The 27,181-nt window shown below is 44.8% G+C and overlaps 1 protein-coding gene across 1 annotated transcript in view; it reads left to right on the top strand.

Annotated features, from left to right (window-relative positions):
• LOC147462891 (uncharacterized) overlaps window positions 1–23,632 on the top strand; it is a 31,390-nt gene extending 7,758 nt beyond the window's left edge. Inside the window, exons 2-9 of the mRNA XM_086485924.1 lie at window positions 20,709–20,781; window positions 20,857–20,931; window positions 21,028–21,089; window positions 21,171–21,239; window positions 21,319–21,347; window positions 21,825–22,020; window positions 22,100–22,306; window positions 22,396–23,632. Of these exons, the coding sequence (XP_086342050.1) occupies window positions 20,709–20,781; window positions 20,857–20,931; window positions 21,028–21,089; window positions 21,171–21,239; window positions 21,319–21,347; window positions 21,825–22,020; window positions 22,100–22,306; window positions 22,396–23,355 (1,671 nt within the window). The 3' untranslated portion in view covers window positions 23,356–23,632. The remainder of the gene's footprint in view (window positions 1–20,708; window positions 20,782–20,856; window positions 20,932–21,027; window positions 21,090–21,170; window positions 21,240–21,318; window positions 21,348–21,824; window positions 22,021–22,099; window positions 22,307–22,395) is intronic.
• The last annotated feature ends 3,549 nt before the right edge of the window (window positions 23,633–27,181 follow it).

Below are 27,181 nucleotides of genomic sequence, written 5' to 3'. Positions count from 1 at the left end.
TTTCGCTTGCAAATCTGTGTCTGAGAAGGATCTTCTCTTCACCCGAGTTCTACTCCTTTCTGCGGGCGCACCCCTTGGCGGCCTTGCGCTCACACCAAGGTTGCTTTTTCCCACCTCACGTCGATTGGCCGGCCCCTAAGTGCACGGTCCGCTCTCAATGAGTGAAAAGAGACACAAGGGGAGGCTGGACAAGCCCTTCTTTCTTGGGATTCCTGTCACTCTTCAACAAAACACGATTAGGAATCGACACGCCCAAGCGAACTTGGGTTCGTGCGACCTCAACAAGCAAAAAAAATATTCTTGTGGTTCTTTCCTTGAGTGATACAGAACACTGCCAAAGCTCTGATACCAATGTTAGGTGCATCGGAATGATTGTTTGCGCTTTGCTCAAGATGAGTGCTCCGAACTGTGCTCAAGGTTCCTTTTGTTCTTATGGAAGGTAGAGCCTTTCGTTCTTAATGAGAGAGTGCTATGATCACAAACAAAGTGAATGGACACTGTGCGTGCAAGTGTATGAGACTGAGAGATAGAGAGAGAAGAGAGATACGACACCAGAGACGTTGTAAAACCCTCCTCCGAAGGTCCCACTCTCGTCGGCGAGAGTGGTCTACTTATTGATTGCACAAAGTGGTACAATGACGATGCAATGGACTGATGCATTCTGGGACTATGCCGGTGATGAGGACGGGGATGACGACGACGACGACTTTAGGGCTGAAATCTGTGGTCTTCTATGTGCTAAAAATCTGCTAATCTTTGGGCTGTTTTGGGTGGCTGAAAATGACTTTTGGCTGCGTTTTCGAGGGCTGAAAATGGGGGTCTTCTGCAACCAACTAGGGCTGAATCTGCCACTGTTGTGGAATGCTGAAAACGCTAAACATTTGCTGCGGTAAGGGCTGAAAACCAAAAACGCTGGGCTGCCTGCTAGCGTTAGTGAAAACGCTATGCAAATCTGGGACTGCTGTTGGCGTTAGTGAATGTTGATGCAACGCTAGGGATCTGGTGATGATGGCGATGATGCAAAGCTGAGATCGCCAAGGCTTGGTGCTTGATGCGGTGGAAATCTGCTAGGGACAGAAAACGCTAGGTAATGAGGGTGTGTTGGCGATGAGGTAAACTGCAAACGCCAGGTGCTAGTGGTCTTGAGGGGGTCCTGTTGAGAAGATGCCCATTGAGTGGGAAGCTCCTGCTGCCTCTTCTACTAGAAATTGCTAACTTGGGTTTGCTTATATATTAACTTAGCAAAATTGGCCTACCTACTTTTGTTGGGAAGTCACTTAAAAATAATAAGTGAAAAATACCAAAAATAGGGAAAATAGGCTAAATGCACTGGAAAGTTCCCCTGACTGAATCTGATGGATTCTGATGGGAATACTGATGATCATGCTGTGTGCAACCGGAGGATATGCATTTGCACTCAGTGACTGGGCATGCACGGTCTACGAATAGACTCACAAAAGTGCCAGATCACTTCTAATCTAGACTTGACTGGATTGACTGAACCCTGATCATGCTGTAGCTTGTCCATAGACACATAGGGTTGGATGTGTCACGTGACATCAAGGCTACCATTCCGGCCTCTGTTCCCGTTCTGCCACCCCGAGGGCCCCTTGTTTCGGAGCCCCCCGTTCCCGTCCGTGTAGCTTTGCTATTGGCACTTCTTTTACGACAAGGAGTTGTTTTCACACTCAGTTTGGGACCTTCACGTAGTATCTTCACCCTGTATATGCAGAGTACAACAGTTTACTACACTGCTCGTGACGACACTTTACCATGGAGATTTCTTGGCGGTTGGGACACTGTCACAAATTGATGACGTGGCAGTGTTGTCCGGACCATACACAACGGCAGATTGATGACGTGGCAAACTGAACGTACTGTCCTAAAATTGTGCTAACTGGCTGATGATGTGGCAGTTGTACGGATGCCCGAAATTCGCACTGACATGTTGATGAGGCAACTGTACGGAATTCCGTAAATTGTGGAATTCCGTAAATTTTCTTTTAAAGTTTGAAGCTTTTGGGACTGTTTGCTTTTGAGTTTAACTGCTTTTGGGGCTCTGCTCTTAGGCATCCCTTGTAAGAATAAATAAGCCCCAAGGGCCTCGCATCTGTACGCAGTCTGAGAGCGGAGGACTCTGTGGGAGTTGTACTTTGCTCAAAGATTAATATAAAAGAAATACCGAAAGGGGCGCAAGTCTTTGGGGCCAATCTCTCTGGGCATGGAACTACGCCGGGCCGTGTCGACCAAGTTGAACTGTGATTTTAAAGTTGTGAAGTATTTTAAGTGATTCTTTCTCGTGTCGCGACAGAATCTAGATTGGGGGTGTCCAAGTTTGTTATAGTGGTATTAGAGCACAGAAAGATTCTTCTTCTACGGAGGATCCGATCCTTTTTGCAGCACAGACTTTTGTGAAAGAATCTTCGTGTCTCAATCCCAATCACGACCCCGGACTTATTAGCCATTGCCACCCTTACTTCATCGCGCATCGGGCGCGCTCCCATCTTCATCGCTCTGTCTTACAAGGCATAAAGCCATTAAAAATTCCAGATTACATATGGGTTCTCGTGAAGAATCTGATGGAGATAACACCTCTCTGTGAGAAGGCAAAGAAAAGTTAAAATCCGGCACGGGAACTGAAGAAAAGACTGAAGATTTGGGTTGACACGTGTGAAAAGATTGATGAAGTACTCCAGAGACCCGAGATTTGCGAAACACCTGAAGATTACCTGATTGATAAGATTCACTCTAGATGGCGTGAGGCCATTGATTTTCCTCTCAGGACGAGATGAAAGCTGAAAGGACGGACGAGTGCAGAAAATTGGAAGCTTTACTTACAAGAAGAGCTGGACAGAGCTGTTGACAAGAAGATGAACCAAATATTGGAAAGGACAGCGAAAGAGATCTTGTTGTGCTAAATATATGGTTGTTTGTGAACGGATAACCGGAAATAGGAGCGAGGAACTTGCTTTTGTAGGATTGGGAAGCATGGAGCTGGACATCCACTCTTTTGCAATGAGGTGAGCCATCTCCTTACCTACTTTGCAGGTGAAATCAAGCATGAGATGGTGAGATCCAGAGCAACGACAACTCAGGAATGAATTGGACATCCTTTCAATTTGAGATAAGAATGATGAATTCGAATGAATGAATGTCGACACATGTGAATGATTCTAGTGTATCAAGATTCCCATATGAATGAGATGACTAGATACTGTGGTGAGCGCATCAAGAGTTCCTACGGGATGAGATGGTCACACAGGGATCTAGGTGCATGAAGACTTTTGGACGGATGAGATGACTAGATGATTGAAACACCGTGTTCAATATGAACTAAGTGAAGAACTTTGAAATAGGAGATGATTATTGATTTATGAGAATAATATTGTCTGGAAGAACTCGCTAGTTGTGTATAGAAAACAGGTGAAATCGACGATGATGAATGCAATGGGGAGCAATGACCGCTCTAGAATGAATCTGATAAGTATCATGAATTTTAAATGAAACTAATGGAACTTGCTATTTGTGAACAGATAACAGGATTAAGAATGAGATGATGATGATTTTGGAGCAGTGACAGCTCTCGAATGAACTTGATAACGAATCATGAATCAAGACTGATTCAATGGAATGAATGACTGGACCACTCTGTTCATTATGAACTTAGTGATGGATTGGGATCCCCGAGTATGATTCTCGCACATGATAGTGCTTGAGGCGAATGATTTCTTGCACACGACAGTGCTTGAGGCGAATGATTTCTCGCACACGAAAGTGCTTGAGGCGAATGATTCTGGCACACAACAATGCTTGAGGCAAATGACTGCTTGCACACGACAGTGCTTGAGTCGAAAATCTCTATAGACATGATCGCAAAATGGGAGTAGTTAACCCGACATTAGTGAGGTCCAGAATGGATCTAGATGTGGTTACTAAATACGTTGCTGGCAGTCATGGTCTGAGATTTGGAATGAATGTTTCTGTGATTGATTCTCATGTGATGTCCTCTGATGTCATGTGCAGTGATATGACTATCGTCTTTGTACAAGTGCTAGATGTGTCATGTCTAGTGCGTCGGTACTTAGGGTCAGTGTCTACTGAATTGGTTTATGGCCCCTCTCTGTTTTGCAGGTGTAATGGAGGGCGACTACAATTCTTTCAAGAGGGGGGTATGTCACAAATTGATGACCTGGCAGTACTGCCTGGACACACACACACACAACGACAGATTGATTACGTGGCAAACTGTACGGATTGCCTGGAAATTGCGCTGACTGGCTGCTGACATGGCAGCTGTACGGGCCCCTGCAATTCGCGTTGACATGTTGACGTGGCAGCTTTACGGAATTCCGTAAATTGCGTTGATTGCTTTTTGGGCAGTTTTTGGAGCCAAAAGCTTTTGGGACTTATTTGCTTTTAAAGTTTGAAGCTTTTGGGATTGTTATCTTTTGAGTTTAACTGCTTTTGGGGCTCTGCTTTTGGGCATCCCTTGTAAGAATAAATAAGCCCCAAGGGCCTCACTTCTCAGGGCATCTGGACGGAGAGTCTGAGAGCGGAGGACCATGCGGGAGTTGTACTTTGCTCAAAGATTAATATAAAAGAAATACCGAAAGGGGTGCCAATCTTTGGGGCCAATCTCTCTGGGCACGGAACTACACCGGGCCGTGTCGACCAAATTGAACTGTGATTTTAAAGTTGTGAAGTATTTTAAGAGATTCTTTCTTGTGTCTCGACAGAATCTAGACTTGGGGTATCCAAGTTTGTTACAGACACCCCAGACTGCTTCTACACTCATGGAGTATCCTTTAGTGGACATGGCAGTAGACATCTTCATCATTTGCCTCACATCTTCGGCTTCATGCTGTTTGTTCTAGACTTACACCACTCTGCTGCTCCACAGGTCTAGGGCATACTTGTACAGATAGTGTGCCTTCGGGTTGGCCACCCTTTGCTTATGCATTTTCTCTGCACTCACATTCACAAATTGAACACTCAGTTCACACTGATTATTGAGGTGCAATGTCACGTGCACATCTAATTGCCCATGGCTGCCCCAAGTGTACCAGATGTCGCAAGGACCCCGAAGAATAGATTAGTATTACGGGGGGGGGGGGGGGAGACGATGGTGACGACGGGAACGAGACTATGGCTGAAAACTGAATGCTTCAACGCTGACTATGGATGGATTCTGCTGCGTCAAAACCACTGTTGTACTGCTGTCCAAAAATGCTAGGTATGGCTGAGTTTCTGCTAAAAAACGTTGCCTTATGGCGCTGTTTTATGGTGCTGTGGAACGGCTGCGATACTGTGCACTTTCTTGCTGTAAAAACCTGGTTGAAAACGCTAGATGGCTGACTGAAAAACGCTGAGAAAGCTGGCTGAAAAACGCTCGACAGCAGGTATCCAAAAACGCTGACTTATAGAGGCCTTTGTTGCTGAACTCCCTGGCTGAAAGCGCTATGTGCAGAGGGCTGAAACCGCCAATGAAGGGGGCTGAAAAACGCTGATGCTGTTGGAGCAAAAACGCCAGCTATGGTGGGGAGGTCTTGCTTAGAGACAGAGGGGGAACTTGCTGCACTTGTGCCTGTGTTCTCCTTGCTCTTCTGCCAAATGATGCTAGCCCTGGTTTCCTTATATATTATCTTACCCATTTTGCCCTACTCAGCTCCCAACAAAAGTCACTTAAAATAATAAGTGAAAAATGTCAAAAATAGGGAAAATAGGTTTAATGCACTGGAAAATGCTTCTGATAGATTTTGATGGTAATGGTGACGATCATGCTGTGTGCAACTAGAGGATATGCATCTATTCTAAGTGCCTGGGCATGCACGGTCTGCGAACAGACTCACAAAAGTGCCAGAACACTTCCTAAGCTAGACTGACTGGACTGGCGGAACCCTGTCATGAAGTAGGTCGTCCACGGACACATAGGGTTGGATGTGTCACGTGACATCCCCTTCTTTTTAAAGTGAGGTACGGTACCGATTTGCATGGCTTCCTTGTAGGCGGCCAACATCTCGGGATAATCTTTGAAAAAATCATCATCTACCCACACTGCTTCGTGGGTACCTCGATCCTTCAAAAAGTATTGTCGTACTTGTTTCTTTGAACCATTACGAAACCGATGCAACAACAGGTGCTCCGGTTTCATGACTTCAGCCTCATCAATGATCTTCGGTTCTTCTTCTTCCGAAATGTCCTTTGGAGGGGTTCCCTGAAACACTTTCAACTAAGAAACTTGGAAAACGTTGTGCATTGACCATGAGTTGGGCAATTGCAATTTCATTGAAACCTCATTTATCTTTTTAATGATAGGAAATGGACCATACATCCGAAAAGACAACTTTGGACACTTCTTCCCAACTTGCTTAAGACGTTGCTTCATGATTCTTAAATACACCCAATCCACTTCCTTGATTGAAACATCCCGACGAGGCTTATTGGCTTGTTGTGAAGAAGATTCTTGAGCTTTGCTTAGCTGAAGCTTCACACTCTCAGAAATCTCATCCAATGACTGACTTTCGGCATTGGCATCAGACATTTGACTGACTGAGCGAGTCAAAAGTGACTGGAACAGACGGCCAAAAGCTACCTCATACGAAGTTTGACCGATGGCAAAGGAAAAAGAGTCATTCAAAATAGCCTGAACCAATGGGAGATAGAGCTCCCAATGAGACTGTTGATCATGCATATATGACTTAAAGCCAACTGATTGTAAATCTCTGTCTGACCATCTGACTGTGGATGAAAAGCCGATGGAAAATTCAACTTAGTGCCAAAATTTTCAAAGAGTGCGCGTCAAAAATCGGACGTGAACTTAACATCCCTATCTGAAACAATCGATTTTGGCAAACCAGAGAGGGGGTACCAATGCTTAATGAACAACCGTGCTACATCTTGTGCTGTGACTGTGGCTTTACAAGGAATCAACATGCAAAACTTGCTGAAAGGATCAACAATTGTTAAACATTAAGTGTTCCGTGAATGCAAACTTGGTGGTAGGTTAGTCACAAAATCCATTGAGATATCCTGAAAAGGTCCATCGGGAATAGGCAGCGGAAGCAAGAGGCCTTGCTGCTTACCCCGAGGAGCTTTTACCTTTTGACATATAGTGCACTGTGTGACATAAAGAAACACATCTTTTCGCATTTTAGGCCAAAAAAAGAATCTTTCAATTTTTTCCAAAGTGGTGTTCACTCCTCTGTGCCCACCCGTGAGAGAGTCATATGCATCATGCAATGTGGTTGGCCTGAGAGAGGGCAACACACATAGACGTTGACGAAAATACAACAAACCATCACGAATGAGATAGTTGCTTGGCCCTTGGGAAGCAAGAGCCTGCAACCATTGCTTACCAAACTCGGAATCCGCATACTGGTTCTTTATGCTGTCGAAAGACACTCCCTGAAGAGAAACTGTGGACTCCGACTCAAGAGCCACGATCTGTCCTTTGCGACTTAACGCATCTGCAACAGGGTTAGCTTTTCCAGGCACATACCTCAATCAAACCTCCAAATTGCTCAAAAAATTGTGACCACTGTGCTTGGCGGTCACTCCAATGTGCACTAGGCATAGATTGGAGCCACTTGAGGGCTTGGTGATCTGTGCGAGCTGTAAACTCTCTACCATAAAGAAAATGCTTCCAATGCTTAAGAGAGTGAATGACAGACAAAAGTTCTTTATCATAAACTGAATAGTTCTTTTCTACACTATTGAGCTTCTTACTAAGGAAAGCTACGGGACGACCATGCTGTTGAAGCACAACGCCTATGGCAACATTGCTCGCATCCGTCCATACCTCTAAGGGGTCATCCCAAGAGGCAAGGATAAGACACGGTGTCTCTGTCACCGCAACCTTGAGAGCTGCGAAAGCTTCAATGGCTGCCTCGGGCAAGACTATGCACTGACGGCGAATCTTTACCCCTTTCAAAACATCAGTCATAGGTGCGGCAGTGCGTGCAAAATTCTCTATGTGCGAATTATATGCTTGACATAAACCAAGAAAAGAACGCACATCATATGCAGTTTTGGGCAAATCCCAATTACGTACCTGTTCCATCTTCGCGGGGTCTAGCTTGACACCTTCTGCAGAAATGATATACCCCATATAAGTAACTTCAGTAAGAAAAAATTTAGACTTCTAAGTGGCTGTCCACTTATTAAGTGGGCGGCCGGCATATTTCAACCTGCCCAAAAAACTCAATAAAACCTTATAAGTTTCAAACAATGCTTTTCACAACACTTTCAGGCGTCCCTGGATGCAACCACATGCACAAATGCACTGCAGACATAGATTCCTCCCGGGAAAGCGTTTGCTCTTCCCGGAAAACTCGTTCAAATTTTCCGCTTTTTAAGAAAAGCTTCTTAGAACCCATCTTTATTCTTGTGCTTGCGTATTTACGCGTATTCCTCTTTCCAGTTCGGATTTCCTCTCGACTATGGATATCCCCTTTCTGATGCACCCGTCACCCACCTTGTGACGCATCAAGAATACCCATCACCTAGTCCTTTCCTACCGAACTGATTGTACAATCCCCTTCACGATGCTCTATGTCACCCATCCTATGACGCATCAGAGATGTCCGTTCCCGGATGGTCGGATACTTCTTACTGATGCTCCCTGTCACCCATCCATTGTGACGCATCAGAAGTACCCGTTCTTGGTGGCCTTACAGATATTCCCTTTCACAGTGCTCCTGTCATTACTTTGAATGACGCACTAGGGATACTCTGTCAATAATTCATTTAGAATTATTTTCTTGGTGTTCCAAGCGAGAAAACCCTCTCACTTATAAATCCAATAATTCATTCAGAATTATTTTTCTGTCAAATAAAGCCAATTTAGCAACAGTATGTCTCTGGGCTGGCCACCAACAGTCTAGGTTGTACCTGGTCCGGTTGCCTGAGTGTGGGGCCGGCCGCCCACTTTGTCCGGGCGCGCTCATATATTTCCATATTCTTCTTATGTTGGGTCGTGAGGCATCCTTCTTGCTTGCTCGACCTCTCCTTTGGGCACCTATATATGGGGCCAGGGGGGTAACCCACAGTCATACTCTGACATACATTGTATTGCTGGTTTTGTGGTTGATGGTGGTCATGGGGGGCTGATTAGCCTCTCTCTCTCTCTCTCTCTCTCTCTCTCTCTCTCTCTCGGAAGGTGAATTCTAGCCCTCAATGATCGAGGAAATCAAGGTCATCAAGGAATAGGTACGGATGATCAAAGAGGAAGAGAAACAAAATGGGGCAAAGACATCTTCGTGGGTGGATGTAATCACGAAGACACAGAAGAAGGCGGACGAGACCGAGAAATGGATAGAAGTCGCTAAGAAAGGGAAAGGGAAAGAAACCACATCTATCCCCACTTCTACAATCATCAACATGACTTTAGAAGAAGAGCAGCGAAGGAAGACTAGAGCTCTGCACATACGAATAACCGGTCTAAAAGACCGAGATGATGTGGAAGGGGAAGTCAAAGAACTTCTCCACATGATGGGTAGTGAGGCTACTCATACGAAGGCATGGAGGGTAGGGAAGAAGACACAAGGAAATGGGGAGACTTCAAAGGAAAGAGCTCTAATCATGCGCTTCCCATCCATGGAGGCAAAGCAGGACTTTTTGAAGAAGCGTCCTACACCGGGCATATTCCTTGGAGATGACCTCACACTCACACAACTTGATCATATGAAAGAAGTTATGCCCGAGATAATGACAGCTCGAGAGAAGGGGAAAGTGGCCTTCTACAGGGATCGACGAGTGGTTCTGGAGAAGCGCCCTGCATGACGGTGTGAGACTTGTGGGACCACACTCAGAGTGGCTACATGTAATTGTAATGGATCTTTGCGCCTTGATGTAGTGGCCTTTGAGGATAGTTTCACATGGAGAGACATCATTTTCTACTCTGAGACGCATCAGGCCCAGGGGCAGTCCATGCCCCATGTGAGCGGATACAGATGGGAGAACTTGCAGACAAGAGACTAGATCAAAGCACAGAGGACGAGGTTCAGGAGGAGTGGCAGTCTTATTCAGGGAGGAGCTACAGTCTCTGATACATATAGCTCGGAGGGATGAGCATGCTAGGTACATGTGGGTGAGACTGAAGGCAGAGACAGGCAGATATCTCTACATCGCTATTTGCTATTTCCCTCCTAGTACGTTAGTATATGCATCACCTAGAGGACAGTCCCCCTTCTCTATTTTGGATGATGATATATGGGAGTTTTTCAGAGATGGCGACATTATTATTTCAATGCTAGGACTGCCCATCACCAGACAGTACTCTATGATACCTCAGAGGAGTTGATGCGGGAGCTTGATATTACAGAAATAGGTCTATCTAGATTATCACAGGATGAGGACACTGAGTATGGTAGATACTTGATCGATATGGGGACTGCACATGGATTGGCCATTTTGAATGGCCTACAAAGATTCCTTGCAACAGGTGGTTTTACATGCTTTCCACATCGTCATGGCGCTAGTACAGTGGATTATGTTATGGCTCTGCCAAGACTCATTCCTTCCTTTCAGGATTTCATGGTGGGAAGTAGGCCAGTTGGGGTAGCAGTCGATCATGCTATCTTGTCTTTCACTCTATCGTTCGAGTTCAACACAACTCCATTAGGAGAGGCCTCCACACATACTCGGTATACTTTCACGAGGGAGACGGATCACGTGTACACTGATGAGATATACAGGCAGCTATGCACTCAAGAGCCAGGATGACCACCACTGGATGAGCTCACCCAGATTCTGATAGAGACGCTCCATGATGCAGCATCAAAGGCATATCCCCACAGCCAGCCTACACGCAGACGATCTGGGAGCATGCCTCAGAATAGTTGGTATGATGAGGAGTGTAGAGAGACAGGATCAGATTACAAAGAGAGGTGCTCATGGGTACTACTACACATAGATAATCACGGATTATCTTCCAGTGCGATGAAAGAAGAGGGCTTACCTATCTCAATTAGAGCGTGATCTGTATCAGCTGTTTATGAGTCAGGACTCTAGTGAGGCATGGAGGCTTTTCAATGAGCACTCTCCACCGCCAGCCATCACTTCCACAAAGACATGGGGGGAATATGCTACATCTCTCTATACAGCATCGAGGCAACCGCCTTTGCCTGACCCTCCAGAGGCATGCCCAGAAACATGTACTTTCTTTATTGCTGAGAGGGTAAGGAAAGCCATTGACAAGATGAAGACAGGAAGAGCACAGGATCATGATGGTCTAGTAGCAGAGCACTTTATCCATGCCCAAGATATGCTTGCAGAGCCTATTGCTATGATGTTTAATAGAGCCATGTACGAGGGTTTCCCTGAGACTTGGAGTATGTCCACTATTGTGCCTATCTCAAGTTGGGAGACCCTATGTTTCCCTGGAATTACGGAACCATCATGGTTGGTCACACTTTGGCTAGGCTATACGCATCAATTCTTGAGCATGAGTTGAGTGGATGGGCAGAGAGAGAGGGCATACGGGCAACAGGACAGGCAGGGTTCAGGAGAGGTTTCTCCACTCTTGACCAGATTTTGACACTCAGAGCCATTATTGAGGAGGGTAGACACCATGGCAAGAGGATATATTGTAGCTTTGTGGATCTCCGCAAAGCCTTTGATACAGTGCCACGAGCCAGACTCATACGCAGATTGCAAGACATGGGGGTGCCCACAGAGCTGATCTGGGGGATCTTAGCTTTATACAGGATAGTGGTAGGACAGGTACGCACTACTCCGGGCATGTCCGACACGGTTCACTCCACCATTGGGGTGAAGCATGGTTGCCCCCTATCTCCGACTCTCTTTGGGATATATGTAGATGAGTTTTCAGATTATGTACAGGCAGAGGGTGATAGAGGTGCTCAGCTTGCAGGGACATGGATTCCGTTGCTATTATATGCTGATGCTATTGTGCTGATCTCAGATTCTCCAGAGGGGATGCAACGTCATTTGGATGCATTGCATGTATTTGCACGGGATAGTGGATTGTCTGTGAACCTTGGTAAGACCAAGGTAACGGCGTTTAACACCAAGGCGCAGTGGGTAAGGAGGTCCGTCCCCACTTTTACAAATGGTTGAGAGATTGTGGAGTATGCAGATACATATACTTATCTTGGGGCGGTGTTCAGTGGTCCAGTATTTTCTCTGAGGCGTGCAGCAGATACGCGATTGACCAGAGCCTATGCAACATTGGGGAGACTTGAGAGGATATGTTCGCAGGTTCAGTTCCAGGAACCTCGGACAAAGCTTTGGCTCTTTGACACTTTGGTCACTTCGGCCGTGCTGTACGGAGTGGAGATATGGGGCCCCTCAGTTGATCATCATAGCAGAGCTGGCAGTATTGATGGATGGAGATGTATGGAGAAGCCCTTGGTGTCTATGATTTCTCGGATGATTAGGGCCAAGGCTCAGTACCACATGATATTATTAGGGCTTAGCTCGCTGCTGCTCCACTGGTAGTGGAGGCACACACTCAATCAGTTTCATTTATGCATAGCACTTGGGCTCTCCCTAGAGACAGATATGCTCAATTAGCATTAGAGTCTTCGCGACAGCTGGCATTGCAGGGAGATAGATTATGTTGGTATGCAGAGATGGCATCTTGGTGTTAGTTACATGGCTTTAGTACTCTCTGGATGCACCCTCCATCTCCCTCACTAGGGCAAAGATTACTAGGCACATCAAACAGGACTTGATTCAGTTGGATACGAAGAGGACATGGATACAACCTACGCATGAGCTAGGTACGAAGATGACTTTCTATGGAGAGCATCTTCTCCAACTCACGGAGGATGGTTTTGTGATCAGACCAAGATAATGGACACTCATCTATCCCACGGGATACGATGTGCTATTGGTCAGATACGGACATCCTCACATCAGCTAGAGATCGAGACAGGCAGATTTAGAGGAGTACCCGCTGAGTCCAGGATTTGTCAGGTGTGCCAGATAGAGCCAGAGACAGAGCTACATTACATATGTCACTGCCCAGTATACTTTGAGATACGAGGCCGCTTTCAGTGTCTATTCAGAGAGGGTTTTGGACCACTTTCTAGAGTCATGAGATACTAGGATCAGAGATGCCTCGGATTATACTTACTGGAGATTCGCAAACACATAGAGGACCTCTTGAAGAGGGGCACAATGAGAGATATCCAGCAACAACGGAAGATTACAGATTTCTTTCAGTCTCACAGACTGAGGAGTCGAGCAGCCCCAGCAGCATAACAACACCAGAGGCATACTGCTTGATCGGGCGATAGAGTTGGGGCGGTGACATCGTCCACGGATGAGGGGGCCCTCTCGACATCGACGTAGATTGCGACAGAGGATTCATACCATATTGGCGCGACATAGGAGCCGTCCTGACAGAGTGCCTACCCTGGAGGATATTGAATCTCTATAGCCTTTTGGATACTGATGTATATGTATATCATGCCTCAACTGTCAGAGAGCTACATTGTATCAGCTCACCCCCCCCCCCCCCCCCCCCCCCCCCCCCCCCCCCCCCCCCCCCCCCCCCCTTTTTTGTATTCCCTTTGTATCAGCTTTCACCCCACCTCTACCCACTATTTTCTTTTCAGTTCTTTGTACTTTTTGTACCCAGACCTGATATTGGATTCACCACATGTAACCTTTTGGTCTCATAGGTCATTTTGGCCTTTTGAAGATGTTAATATTACATTTTATTTCATTTCATTTCTCTCTCTCTCTCTCTCTCTCTCTCTCTCTCTCTCTCTCTCTCTCATGCTTCCGCACACGCGCACTCTTACACGCTCACACCTATTCACGTGAAAGGGCAGCACCTCTTCACCTTGCTGGCACCCTTTCACATATAGGAGTACTTGCAGGTGTGGCGCTCTCTCTGCTGGCAGCTGAATACCTTTGCTAGTTGCTGCACATCAACGGGTACGCCTCTTCGTGGTGAAAGGGCACCATGGAAGGGCACCCCTTCACTCACGCCGCACCGGCTGTTGCACTTTGACATGCGCGCTGCTTTGCTGATGTGCCCCTTTGCGCACAATTCTCCAAATCGCTGGCTGCCCCTTCGTCAGCAATAAACGATTGCTGGAGTTTCTTTGTTTTACGCATCACTCCATTGACCGGCCAGCCCTTATTTTAAATCCTCACTCACTTGATCAATTAAAACCCCCAAATAAACAAACTTAAAAACATAACCACCCAGATCAAAATGAATTCCAGCATTCGTTTACAGTTAGCGCCACACTCTCTCCCACTCTTCTGCGCTGGCCTTGTGTGCACTTTGCAGTACGGGACATTTCGTCGTCATGGCCGACGATGACTTCCATGTTCCGATCCCCTTCCGCTAGTAAATAGATGCGCTTCCCGACACAGAATTGCCGGCGTACCCTCTCTCGGCGAATGATCACAACCCTTCGCTCTAAAGTCATGCCTCTTCACCAACAACCACACTCCTTCGACGACTAGTCATGCCCCTTCAACCAATGGTTGCTGCTCTTTATCTAATGGATGTGTCTATTCGCCTAAAGACATGTCTATTCGCCTAAAGGATGTGTCTCTTCGTGAAGGGTCATTGTCACGTGACACATCCAACCCTATGTGTCCGTGGACAAGCTACAACATGATCAGGGTTCAGTCAGTCTAGATTTAGAAGTGATCTGGCACTTTTGTGAGTCTATTCGCAGACCGTGCATGTCCAGACACTTAGTGTAGATGCATATCCTCTGGTTGCACACAGCATGATCATTAGTATTCCCATCAGAATCCATCAAATTCAGTCAGGGGAATTTTCCAGTGCATTTAGCCTATTTTCCCTATTTTTGACATTTTCACTTATTATTTTTAAGTGACTTCTGAACAAAAGTAGGTAGGGCAATTTTGCTGAGTTTGTATATAAGCAAACTAGAGCTAGCACTATTTGGCAGAAGAGGCAACAGGAGCACATGCTCAACAGACACCTTCTCAGCAGAACCCCAACAGAACCCCCCAAGTGACCTAGCGTTTTTGCTCCCAAGCAACAGCCTAGCGTTTTTGGATCAGACCACCGCAGATCAGCCAGCGTTTTGCATTTGCAGAGCCACGGCGACAAGACCACAGCAGATCAGCCTAGCGTTTTTGCATCTGCAGAATCCCGGCGATAGAAACACCAGAATTCAGCCCTAGCGTTTTTGGTTGCAGATCAGCCCCGGCGTTTTGCACCTTATCGCGACGGAAAGTCAAGAATCACCAGCGTTTTCAGTTTTCAACCTTTAGACATCGCAGATCAAGTCCCGAACCTCGCAGATCTCACCTTCCCGCAGCAGTTCCTCGTCGCATGGTCAATTTCCGCAAGGTTTACAGTTTCAGCCCAGAAAACGCAGATTTCAGCATCTGCGTTTTCAGCGCGTCGTCGTCGCATCGTCGTCATCGACATCGTCACCGACATAGAGTCAGAATTCAGCAGATAGAAGATTAGCAGATTTCAGCCCATAGCGTTTTTGGACAGCAGTAGAAAGATTGCAGATTCAGCCCTTAGGTCGACTTCGTCATCACCGTCGTCATCGTCGACATAGCCTAGACTTGCATCATTCTCATGCACCACCATTGTACTAGATTGTGCAATCAATAAGTAGACCACTCTCGCTAACGAGAGTGGGGCCTTCGGAGGAGGGTTTTACGTCTCTGGTGTCGTATCTCTCTTCTCTCTATCTCTCAGTCTCATACACTTGCACGCACATTGCCCATTCACTTTGTTCGTAATCATAGCACTTTCCATTAAGAACGGAAGGCTCTCCCTTCCATAAGAACAAAGGGAACCTTGAGCACAGTTCGGAGCACTCATCTTGAGCAAAGCGCAAACAATCATTCCGCTGCACCTAACAGTCATACCATTCCATATGAACCTGTTCATCTCCTATATAAGGAGCCTATTGTACTAAGCATTCATTCAATGAATCAAACACAGAGTCTTCTAAGTCTTATCTCAAAGTCAAGTTCAAGTCTTAATCACGAGTTAAAGTATATACAGTGCAGATTGTTTCGTATGGATTTCCTCGATTCGGAGGACGTTTACGGCGCAGATTGCTACATCTGGCCTTCCTGGAGTTTTACACAGCTTAGCCACCTGGCCACACTCGGTTGCAGGTTCATGCATTGACAGGCTTTCGGTCATTCTCATGATGGTTCCTGGGCTTCCCCATTTTCTCCAGACCGTTTGACTATAGACACCACAAATCCTATTGGGCAGGACACTTGCAGGTCTATTGGCACTTCTTTCATGATAAGGAGTTGTTTTCACACTCAATTCGGGACCTTCACGCAATATCTTCACCCTGTATCGGCGGAGTACAACAGTTTGCCACCTCGTGATGGCATCTCACCAGTATTGTCCTTCAGTGGACATCGCAGCAGACATCTTCATCATTTGCCTCACATCTTCAGCTTCATGCGGTTTGTTCAGCATCCGGTGCTGAGAGGGGGTGTTAGACTTACACCACTCTGTTGCTTCACATAGGTCTAGGGAATACATGTACGGCTAGTATGCCTCTGGGCTGGCCACCCTTTGCATACGCATACAGATTGCATTGTCCGGCCGACCATCGTCTGGGCCGGCCGTTCACTTTGTCCGGGCGCCCTTATATCCCTTTTTTTTAATGCAGGGTCCTGGAGCACTTTCTGGCACTGCTCGACCCCTCCTTGGGCACCTATATATGGAGCTAAGGGGGGTACCCACATATCTTGGCGTTTATCTGTCTGTGGTCTGTGGGGGGGCTGATCGCCCCCTCTTCCACATTAGCGTTTCTCTCTCTCTCTCTCTCATGCTTCCGCACACGCGCACTCTCACAAGTACATCGTTTGACACGGCCATTTTAATGTAAGTAATGGCCTTCTTGTTGAGTCTAGCCCAATCCTCATCAGACGTACCTTAGGCTTGCCCCATGTTAGCGGTTGTTCGCATTCTTTCAAGAAAAGAATGCCTTCAATGCGCTCCGCTCCTTCCACGCAATCAGCCCCAAATGTCAAGCTTTTGATGTAAGGTGCAACGGAATGAATGTTGTATTTTCTCAAGATTAGTGATCTTTATTTGCTCAAGGTTCCTTTTAGTTCTTAGGGAAGGAGAGAGCCTTGGAGTGCTATGATCACGAACAAAGTGAGGGGATATTGTGCGTGCAAGTGAATGAGACTGAGAGAAGGAGAGAGAAGAGATACGACACCCGAGAGGTTGTAAAACCCTCCTCCGAAGGCCCCACTCTCGTCGGCGAGAGTGGCCTAACTTTGATTGCACAAAGTTATGCGAATGGGGTCTATGTTGATGACGACGTTGATGACTTTGGGGCTGATTTGGGTCCTCTTCTATCTGCTGTCCACAAGGGCTTGATGGCTGAAAATCGGGGTGATCTTGGGGCTGCTCCTTGTGGCTGAAAATCCCTGATTTTGCCGATGGTTTTAGGCTGAAAGAAAACGCTGAGATCAAGGGTAAGGCTGCGTTTTTGAAGGGACTGTTGCCGGCTGAAAACGCTGAGAATCTGCTACATTTTTCAATGGCTGAAAAGAGATACGACACCCGAGAGTTTGTAAAACCCTCCTCCGAAGGCCCCACTCTCGTCGGCGAGAGTGGTCTAACTTTGATTGCACAAAGTTATGCGAATGGGGTCTATGTTGATGACGACGTTGATGACTTTGGGGCTGATTTGGGTCCTCTTCTATCTGCTGTCCACAAGGGCTTGATGGCTGAAAATCAGGGTGATCTTGGGGCTGCTCCTTGTGGCTGAAAATCCCTGATTTTGCCGATGGTTTTAGGCTGAAAGAAAACGCTGAGATCAAGGGTAAGGCTGCGTTTTTGAAGGGACTGTTACCGGCTGAAAACGCTGAGAATCTGCTACGTTTTTCAATGGCTGAAATCGCTGGGTTTCTACAGGCTGAAGGGCTGAAGCTTTGCTGCGTTTTGAGGCTGAAATCGCTGAGAATCTGCAAGGGAGGCTAGCGTTAGTAAAATGTTGGAGCTGCTGCCAGTTGATGGTGGATACGCCAGGCAAGTGAGGAATTGGATGGCGATGGCTGAATCTGGGAAGCGCCAAGGGAGGGAGAGGGCAAGCGATGGTGAAAACACTGGCTGGTGGAGTGGCCTCGCCAAGGGTTTGGGGAGGGTCTTGCTGAGAGAGGGAGGGACACCTGTTGCTTGGGGAAGCCTGCTGTGCCTTTGCTCATCTGTCCAATTGTGTTAACTCGGGCTTGCTTATATATTAACTTACCCAATTTGCCCTACTGAGTACCCAACAAAAGTCACTTAATAAATAAGTGAAAAATGTCAAAAATAGGGAAAAATGGAATGAAATCACTTGAAAAATCCCCAAACTGACTCTGATGGAAATGCTTATGCTTATGCTTATGCAGTGTGCAACCAGAGGATATGCATCTACACTGAGTGATTGGGCATGCACGGTCTACGAACAGACTCACAAAAGTGCCATATCACTTCTAATCTAAAACCGACTGGACTTGACGGAAACCCTGTTATGGTGTAGCTTGTCCACGGACACATAGGGTTGGATGTGTCATGTGACATTTGATATTTAGATTTTAAGCTCCTCGGTCGGTGCTCCATAAGTTGGTAGGGTTAGGCTTATTAAAAACTCTAGCTCCCTTCTGTTTTAGGCCCCTCGGCCACACTCGTTGGGTTCAGTTCATCTGGGTTCTTAAACCCCTTGTCATCACGACCAGTTCTATCCAGTTGGGCACGCCACATCTTCACTTTGTGACATGGTTTGCAGTTGCTTCTTTTTTTTGAGTGACCACAAATCTTTATCTGCAAGATTGGACACTTGCAAGCCTATAGGCACTCCTTCACAATTGTTGAGTCTATGAAAGGAGTTGTTTCTACACACAGTTAGGGATGTATTTCTTGGAACAGTCACACACTTACGTAGTGACGGAGTACAACAGTTCCTACATTGCTCGTGATGACATCTACTTGGAGATTTCTTGGTGGTTGGAGTTCCTCAAACTGCTGTTATGCTCGTAGAGTATTGCCCTCTTATGGACACCGCAGGAGACGTCTTCATTCGAGGCCTCACATCTTCGGCTTATGTCAGTTTGTTCAACATCAGGCTCTAAGAGGGGGTGTTAAGAGTTACACCACTTTGCTGTTTTATCTAGGGTTAGGGCATGCTTATATGGCTAGTGTGCACCCGGGTTGGCTACCCCTGGCTTCTAGGTTGGATCTTGTTTGGACCAAGCCACATTGGCTGACTAGACACTGTTTGTCCAGGTGCCCTTATTTAGGGTCTTCCCATTTTCACCAATTCTCAAGTACAAGGCAACAAAGCAAAGGAAGCTAATGTGGCAGTTGGGGCACTAGTTATGGAAAGTGTTGACTTTTTAGGGCCTTTTTGCCGTCAGTTTTTAATAGCGGTTGACTATGGTGCTTTTTGGCACTTTAAATATAACCGTGATTTTTAAAGTTGTTTTTGGATTGGTGCTTATAAAAGAGAAGTCAGGGGTGCCATTAGAGCATGACCAAGATTGTGGCTCTATGACTGCGACTCTATGGATGACTTAGAGGGAGAGTGGCTTTCTTCAACAATTGTGAACTTGTGACCTCGGTCTATAGAATAAAGAAAAACCGCAAGGGATACCTAGTTGAGGGGCCAATGCTCATGGGAATGGAACTCCACCACTCGGTCTCTCGTCTATTATGTTCTCTTTCAAGTTCAAGTTTGTTGTTTCGATGCAGTTCATTGTTGTTGCAATGTTTCTATCGCCTTGTTAGGTGACTTGCCGGTTACAGAGTGAGTATGGCTAAGAACAGGGGACATCTTAATGTCGTTCATTCTTTGAAACTTCAAATGTTGTTTCTTTTTAAAGCTCAAATAAGGATCTGCGTGATGCTTTACATTGTTGTCCATGTTCTAAATGGCTCTTGCTGGCAAGGCGAATTGCATGTCCAAACAAGTCAATTGATTATCTCCTGCCACAAGGCATAGTAATGTCCTCGGGACATTTCAGTGTTTGAGTCCCAAACTAGTGTTAAAGAAACTTAAGTTTCACAAAGGTGAAGTTTCAGAAACATTTCTTGAAGATCTTTTGTGGAAGAAACGGGTTCCTTGGCAACTATGCTCGGCTTCCATAGCCTCCTTCCACTTTGGCTGAGAAAGGGCTTCCTCAACTGAAAGAGGTTCTCTGTATTTAAAACCAAAGACACCAATGCATAGTTCACCTGTTAGCTAGGCTCCATTTGTCTCAATCTTGTGTAGGCATTGAGAGACCCTCATAGTACCTTATGTATGCCAATCTGGAGGCAAGTCTGTAACATTTGAATCTTGAAGAGTATCCAAGAGCCACCAATGTAATTTGATGTCTTTTCGTTCCTGCTTTGGCACTTTGGTCAACTCAGTATGATCTTAACCAATTCTCTCACACTTTCTATACATTAAGATGAGCAGGCAAACCATATTGACGTGCACTTTTCAAAGGGGATTTCAATCCAGCACTAGCACATAATTGCAGCACTATGTCCATCACGTCCCAATTGCCATGCGTTGTGACAACACACTGGAGCTGATACTTCAACAGTAATCAGAAATTAATCTTTGTTAATGTTGAAAAGGTGATGCTTTTTAAAATCTGTTGCATTAAATGTCAATCATGACCTCAAGGCCCTAAGTGCTTGCATCTGCAGATTGCAGAGGATAACGTTTACCTTTAAGAATATTGTGAAGTTTTTTCTTCTGGCTGTTTGCAAATTTCAGGTTTTGACAGATATGCAGGAGCAGTATGATGGTCTTTTAGCTGCTGCACAAAGTATATCAGGTTCTTCTTACGGTAGGCAGCATATAAACTTAATTGACTTTTGTATTGCCTTAGTTGTTTTGACTATATTCGAAAGTCTTTATCCAGATTTCTCAAGGTCAATTCATGAAATGGCCTCATACATGGTAGAGACGTTTGGAAAGACCGGCGATGGAGATATTGGTACCAAAACTTGATTAGATTTTGGACTTTTTCATTTCAGCTATCACTGTGGGATCTGGTCTGAAGGCCTAATGTGCTTTTCTTTTTTGAGATTAGGGAGCAGTTTTAGCATGCTAGCTAAAGTTCAGTATGAGATCTCCAAATTGCTAGATCTTTATGTGAGAATAATTCTTTGCCCCAATTTTGTAGCAGGTTCTGAAGCTCAGAATATGCTTTGATATTGATGTGATTTGATACAGGCAGCCCATGTTTCACAAACCATTATTAAGCCAACTGAGTCTCTCCTAAAAGAGCTGGAGTCTGTAGCGGTGAGCAAAGCAAAACAGATATCATTCAGTATTCACAAAAACTTTCTTGATTTTGCCTAACTTTGGTCTGGTTTCTCAGGAGATCAGACAACAGTACGACGAAAAGAGGTAGTTTTTGTGTTTCCTGCCAGTATATTACTAGTACCTATTGGCTTCTAAGACTTCTCTGCCAATCATGACTCGATATATGCTTGAAGATTTATGAAATGTAGCTGCTGTTGCTAATTAGAAAGCACAGTTGGGCAGTGTATTTCATTGCAAATGTTTCAAACTACATGAAAAAGCAAGCATACCCTCTCTCTATTGTCTATAAGAAAATATCCCTGCCCGAATAAAGTAGTGACAATGTGAGTCCTTCCATTATATTCTGGTCGTACATTGGCCATCATGACGGCTTGTTAATTATCATAACCATGGTGAATCATCTTCTCCTGCTATCTTGTGTTGTAGCATAAGCTTTTTTGGATTCAGCATGCTTCTAGCTCTAAAGCTAGTGTTTTATGTCAATTTGAGTCGCAACTCTAGCTTACAGTCGCTTGGACTTCACATTAAAGTCTTTTGAAGGGCATGCTTCTCTTCTTACAGGGATATCTATAACCAAATGAAGCTGCAAAAACCAAAAGGAAGGCGCAAGAAAGGTGATGCTTTAGATCAGCAACTGAATACCATCAAAGAGAAGTTAAATGAGCAAGCTACACAACTCGACCTTCGTTTCCAGTCTTTAAAGCACGGGCAAGAGCTTAGCCTCATGACACAAGCTGCCCGGCACCATAAGGCACAGGTATGTCTTGCAATCTGAAGGACTTTGATCCGATGGTGCTTTTTATCTCTGAACATCTCTGACTTGTGAACTTTTGCAGGTTCATTTGTTTGCTAAAGGTCTGAATTCACTTAATGCAGTGGAATCCATGATAAAGAAATTATCAACGGAATTTCATATTGATGAAACTTTAAGTGAAGGTGAGACTGGACTTCAGTTGAATGAAGATCTATATGAAGCAGAGGCTGATTTTGTAGGGAATAATGATGATGACGCAAGCACTTCTAGTAGTCCAAGGTCCTCTCAAGTAAGGTTTCTAGTTTGGGGCCTTGTTGCATTGCTTTTATCCTGCATTTGGGCCAAATGCTTTTGCTTAATGTTTGGGGGTCTTGGCAGCCTAAAACTGCAGAGACAAAGGAACATAGGGCATTGGAGAGGCTGAAGCCATGGGAAAACACCAGTAAGCCGTGGGAAAACACCAGCAAATCTGCTCCCCTTCATCCTTCGTCGTATGTGGGGACAATCCATGCTCCAGTCTTTCAGGATCTTGTTATAGAAGGGCCATCAGAAAAGTTAGCAACATACGCACTTCCGAGTCCAACAGGCCAAACTGCCAGATTCTCTAACCAGGCAGCAAATAATGCTAGTCGGGCAGAACAACTTCTTGTTGGCGAGCTCCCCGAGTTACCTCGAATACGAACAGGAAACAAAGGTCATGAAGAAGTGAGGCTTTCGAAAGTGGAAGCATATGATCATACTGATGCTCTTGGACGGGAGGAAGAGACCAATGCTTGGAAAGAGAGTAAAGGCTTCTATCATGGTAGAAGAAGCCCCAGCCACTCTCGTAGCACATCGTTTTCAGAGGGGCTAGACCCATTGTCTGCATTACAACCGGGGTTTTTGGAATCCACACCAACGCTCGGCTACAAGCGAGCGATAAGGGAGAGTGATATGCATATGCCAGTGACCCGTTTAGTGGACCCTTTGTACAAGTCGGGTCCGGTTGGGCGGTCTGCTCCTTGGGGTCTTGCTCCATCAAGGGTGTCACCATGTGCTTCGCCCCCTGTGTCACATCTAAGCCCCCCTTTAATTAGTGAGCTTCACAAGCTCCCCGCACCACCACCCCCACCCCCACCCCCACCACCCATGCTAGAGCCATCGATAATAGCTCATTCAGCTCCTTTGGGGACAAAGCTTGGACGTAAATCGACAACTGTGACCCCTACGTTTTCATCCTCAGCGGTGAATTCGGTAACGAAGAGCCGTTCCATTCCTTCATCTATCAACTTTTCTCAGAATCTGCATCACACGAAGCTCATCAGTTCTGATGATTCCCCTGTTGTAGAATCCCCATGAGCTCTGTAAGTTTCATAATTTTGTTAGATTCTCTGTTTAGGCCATGTATATGTGGGAATATATACAAGGGAGTTTCCATATTGGAAGGGTACGGGTTAAGCTTCAAAGTCACATCATTGTATGTATCTACTTTGCTTACCACATGTGCGCACACTCTCACAATTGCCTCCAACCAGATTCTCCGTCGTCGGGTTTTTGTATCATATTTGGGTCAAACATTCTTTACCATATGAGCCAGTCTCTGTGTATGATTAATGTATGGTAGTTGTTCTTGCTATTTTTCAAGCAAACCATGCAGCTCTTCATTCATTCATTGTGCTTTGGAAGGAGCATTATCGACCCCTTCCACTGCAGGTATACTGGTGTTTTTGGGTCTGTGCATGCATGTTCCTATTTTTGCATCTCCCATGCCTGTCTCCTGTTTTTTGGATGTAAGACTTTAAAAAAAAGGGCTGTTGTAAGTTTGTATGTTTATGATTTTAAGAGACCATACATTCTTTTGGCTAAATCTTGGTGCAACTAGATATCCCCACCCACTTTTCAAGCTCTTGCATGATCTTGACACCTTATTGCTGTCCATTTTATCTTATGTCTTGTAATTGCATTAGAGACCTCATTTTAGACTTCAATAAGGAAGGGAGGGAGGGTGGGTGGGTGGGTGGGTGGGGGAGGCAAATTGCTCTGTGCAACTAATCATGCTTACTATGCATCCTTGTCTTGTAGAATTGCCATTGGTTTTGGCTAACATGGTAGTGATAAAAAAGTTGGCATATATCTTGTGAAGATGGAGAAGAGAAGGGCCATTGGACGTGCAGTAAGCAAACCCAAGTTATGTGGTTGCATTTGTACACTTCAAGTATTTGAAAGAAAGAAAGGACCATTTACAAGTATGATAGGGAGTTGGCACAATCTTAATACAAAACGACGACCATAGAGTGACTTTGGCGTCAACTTGTCTTTAAGTAATAATCATACATAATCATAAGAATATATCACTGCTCCTTTTTGAAGAATTACTATCTTATTGGTTGTTTGGTGTTCTCCAAACTACAATTACCACTTTGGCAAAGTACTCAAAAGCATGGTTAGACAACTCACAAAATTGATTTAGATTGCTTAGTTCTCTTGTATGACTTTATATTGCCCACTTTAATAGAGATGCTTGGGGCAGATTTTTCTTTGTAGTTTTTGGTGTGGATGCATGGCACACACCTTCCTTGCCTCACACTTTGCAAATCACTAAATTTGTGGGGTTTTAAGAGGTTTTGTCTCATGTTCTGCTTGAAAGTTGCGTTGGATGTCGATGGCTCCATTTTCTATGTAAGAGATGCATGCTGCAATACTTGGTATTGATGTTACCTCTTGTCTTGGTGAGGATGGTTTGAGGCGCTAGTACTTGTAGCTTTGGGATATGCTATCTTGTGTTTTGCTCCAAGGTTTGTAGCATATTTTTGCTACAAGAGTAATGCCTTCTAGTGTCTTTTGGGTTGATTTCCTTATATCAAGAGGTGGAGATTGCTCCTACTTGTGATAGTGGAGAGGAATTACTCTCATATCATAGATTTTGGTTGATTAGAACACGCTTGAGGCCTTTGTTGCCTAACCTAATTCATGCTTCTTAGATTGGCTTTGTTCAGGGTAGATACATTGTTTGGCATGGCCAACAAGAAGCAGTGGTGGGCGACCTTTAGTGATGCTATTTTTTAAGTACAATGTTTCATTTCTTGATAGAAATAGTTTGTATATGCACTTTTGATGTATTTACACACTCTACATGAGTTCTAGATGGTAGATTTGATGCTACCATGATGTCTAAGAGCTGTAGAGATGCACATAGTTTTATGTATGTCATGGACTGCCAGACATATTTTGTACGCCCTAGGTATAAATGTGAAACTTAGGTTATTTTTCACTTATCCTCCTGAGAGTAGAGCTTTCATGGAAAGCTTGTAAAGAAGGTGGAGATGAAGATGCTTGTAGTGGAGCTTTCTCTTGTGCTTCCACACTTTCTATGGCATGCAATGGAAAGCTAAGTGCTCTTGTTCTTTTCTCTCTTTGTCATTTGTGTTAAAGGAGTGTGATTAAGTGTTAAGTAGTCTTTAATTATTGCTTCTTGATCTTATTTCTCTTCTTCTTCATTTGATTTGTGAGCTCATTTAGCTTTTGATCTATGTGTGAGAGTGATGATGAGAGTGTGACCATTGTTCACTTGATTGGTGAGATTAGAGTAGATTAGAGAGTAGGCATTGAGTAGCACTATCTATTAGCATTGTATTTCTTTCTTCTCTCTCTTGATTAGGACCCTTTTCTTGCACATTCTCTTGACTTCATGCCTCCATGCACTAGCCAGGTTTAGATCCATTGGTTTGGGATTGAGCTATGCTACAACCCCCCAACATACATCTTGGACAAGGCTCTTATGCTTCACGACTTTGAGGAGCCCACAATTAGAATAGGTTGCTAGTGAACAAAGAAAGTATAAATGATAGTCCATACATGGCTCTCCTCTAACAAGCAATGAGGTGGATTATTGGCGACACTTCTTTGTGGATAATGGCTACTTACTACATAAGGGGTGAGTATGTGTACTTGCAAACTTACACATACTTTATGAGCATGTGTAAGTTTATGAGTATCATCATAGTTTGAGTGTAGGTCATCTAGGGATACTGAAGGCATACACACTAGCAAGAGGCCAGTTTCATTGGCCAAAACTGTATCAAAAAGTTTAAGAATACATCTTACATTGTTAAGAGTGCCAAGTAAATAAAGCTAAGCATCCAAAAGAAAACAGCCTACTATACCTCTTAAAGATCCCAAATGGGAAGCTGGAAAGTGTCTCTATGGATTTTATTGGTGTTCTTACCACCATAAATCATGGACATGATTCTATTTGGATTATGCCAAACCAGTTGATTTTTCCTACCAATCTGCAAAGAGATAGAGAATGCAAGAGCTTGAGGTCTTACAAGCACACTACTAAGAGAGCACGTGATGAAGATGAGGGTTGAAAGTTGTTGTTTCTTTTTCACTGCTCAAAATGATGATAAGAAGTAATAAATTCAAAAGAATAAGAACTATGTACAATGGTGAATGTGAAACTACTAGTGGGCGATCTAGTAATTGGAGCACCCACCACCCTTGGTAGATACACCAAGTCAGTGAAGTCTAGTTGTATTATCATTCGTGACAATCCTCGTGTCTACTACCTTGTACCAGTGGTAAATGTAGATAAGAAATCATCCAAGCAAACCATGTGTTGAGCTTGATATCTAAATACTCCCCTCAACTTCAACGCCATCTCTCGTACTCCAAAGATAGCTCAAAATTGCCTCAACTTCCCTTCTCCCACGCCTTTATGAAGATGTTAGAAACTTGCTCATCTGTCTTCATGTATCTAAGGTCAATGTCGCCAATCAAGACACTCTCTAATGAAGTGGTAGTGCACCTTAGTTTTTTGTGTGATTGTGTGCATGACTGGATTCCATGTCCATTGTATGTTGCTATGGTTGTTGCAGTAGATGACAACATATCTGGTCATCTATACGTCCAACTCTCCAAGTAGCATCTATAGAGGTATGCTCATGCATGCTCACCCTCAAGTGATGTGTGACAAGGTTGTAACTTTTATATCATTTTTTCCCAAGGGAATAACCAATGAACACACAATTTTTAGCTTTTGAATCCAGTTGTGTTTACAAATCATGTGACACATGCACATAAGCAATACATCCAAATACTTTAAGGTGTGTCAAATCAATCTTTTTGCCAATAAACTTCTCCTTTGGCATCATGTTATGTACAGTAGCAGTAGAGTATCGTGCAT

This window comes from Adiantum capillus-veneris, chromosome 2, assembly GCF_014529385.1.
Source record: "Adiantum capillus-veneris isolate H3 chromosome 2, ASM1452938v2, whole genome shotgun sequence".
Lineage (NCBI taxonomy): Eukaryota > Viridiplantae > Streptophyta > Polypodiopsida > Polypodiales > Pteridaceae > Adiantum > Adiantum capillus-veneris.
This window is presented reverse-complemented; position numbering and strand designations above follow the sequence as displayed.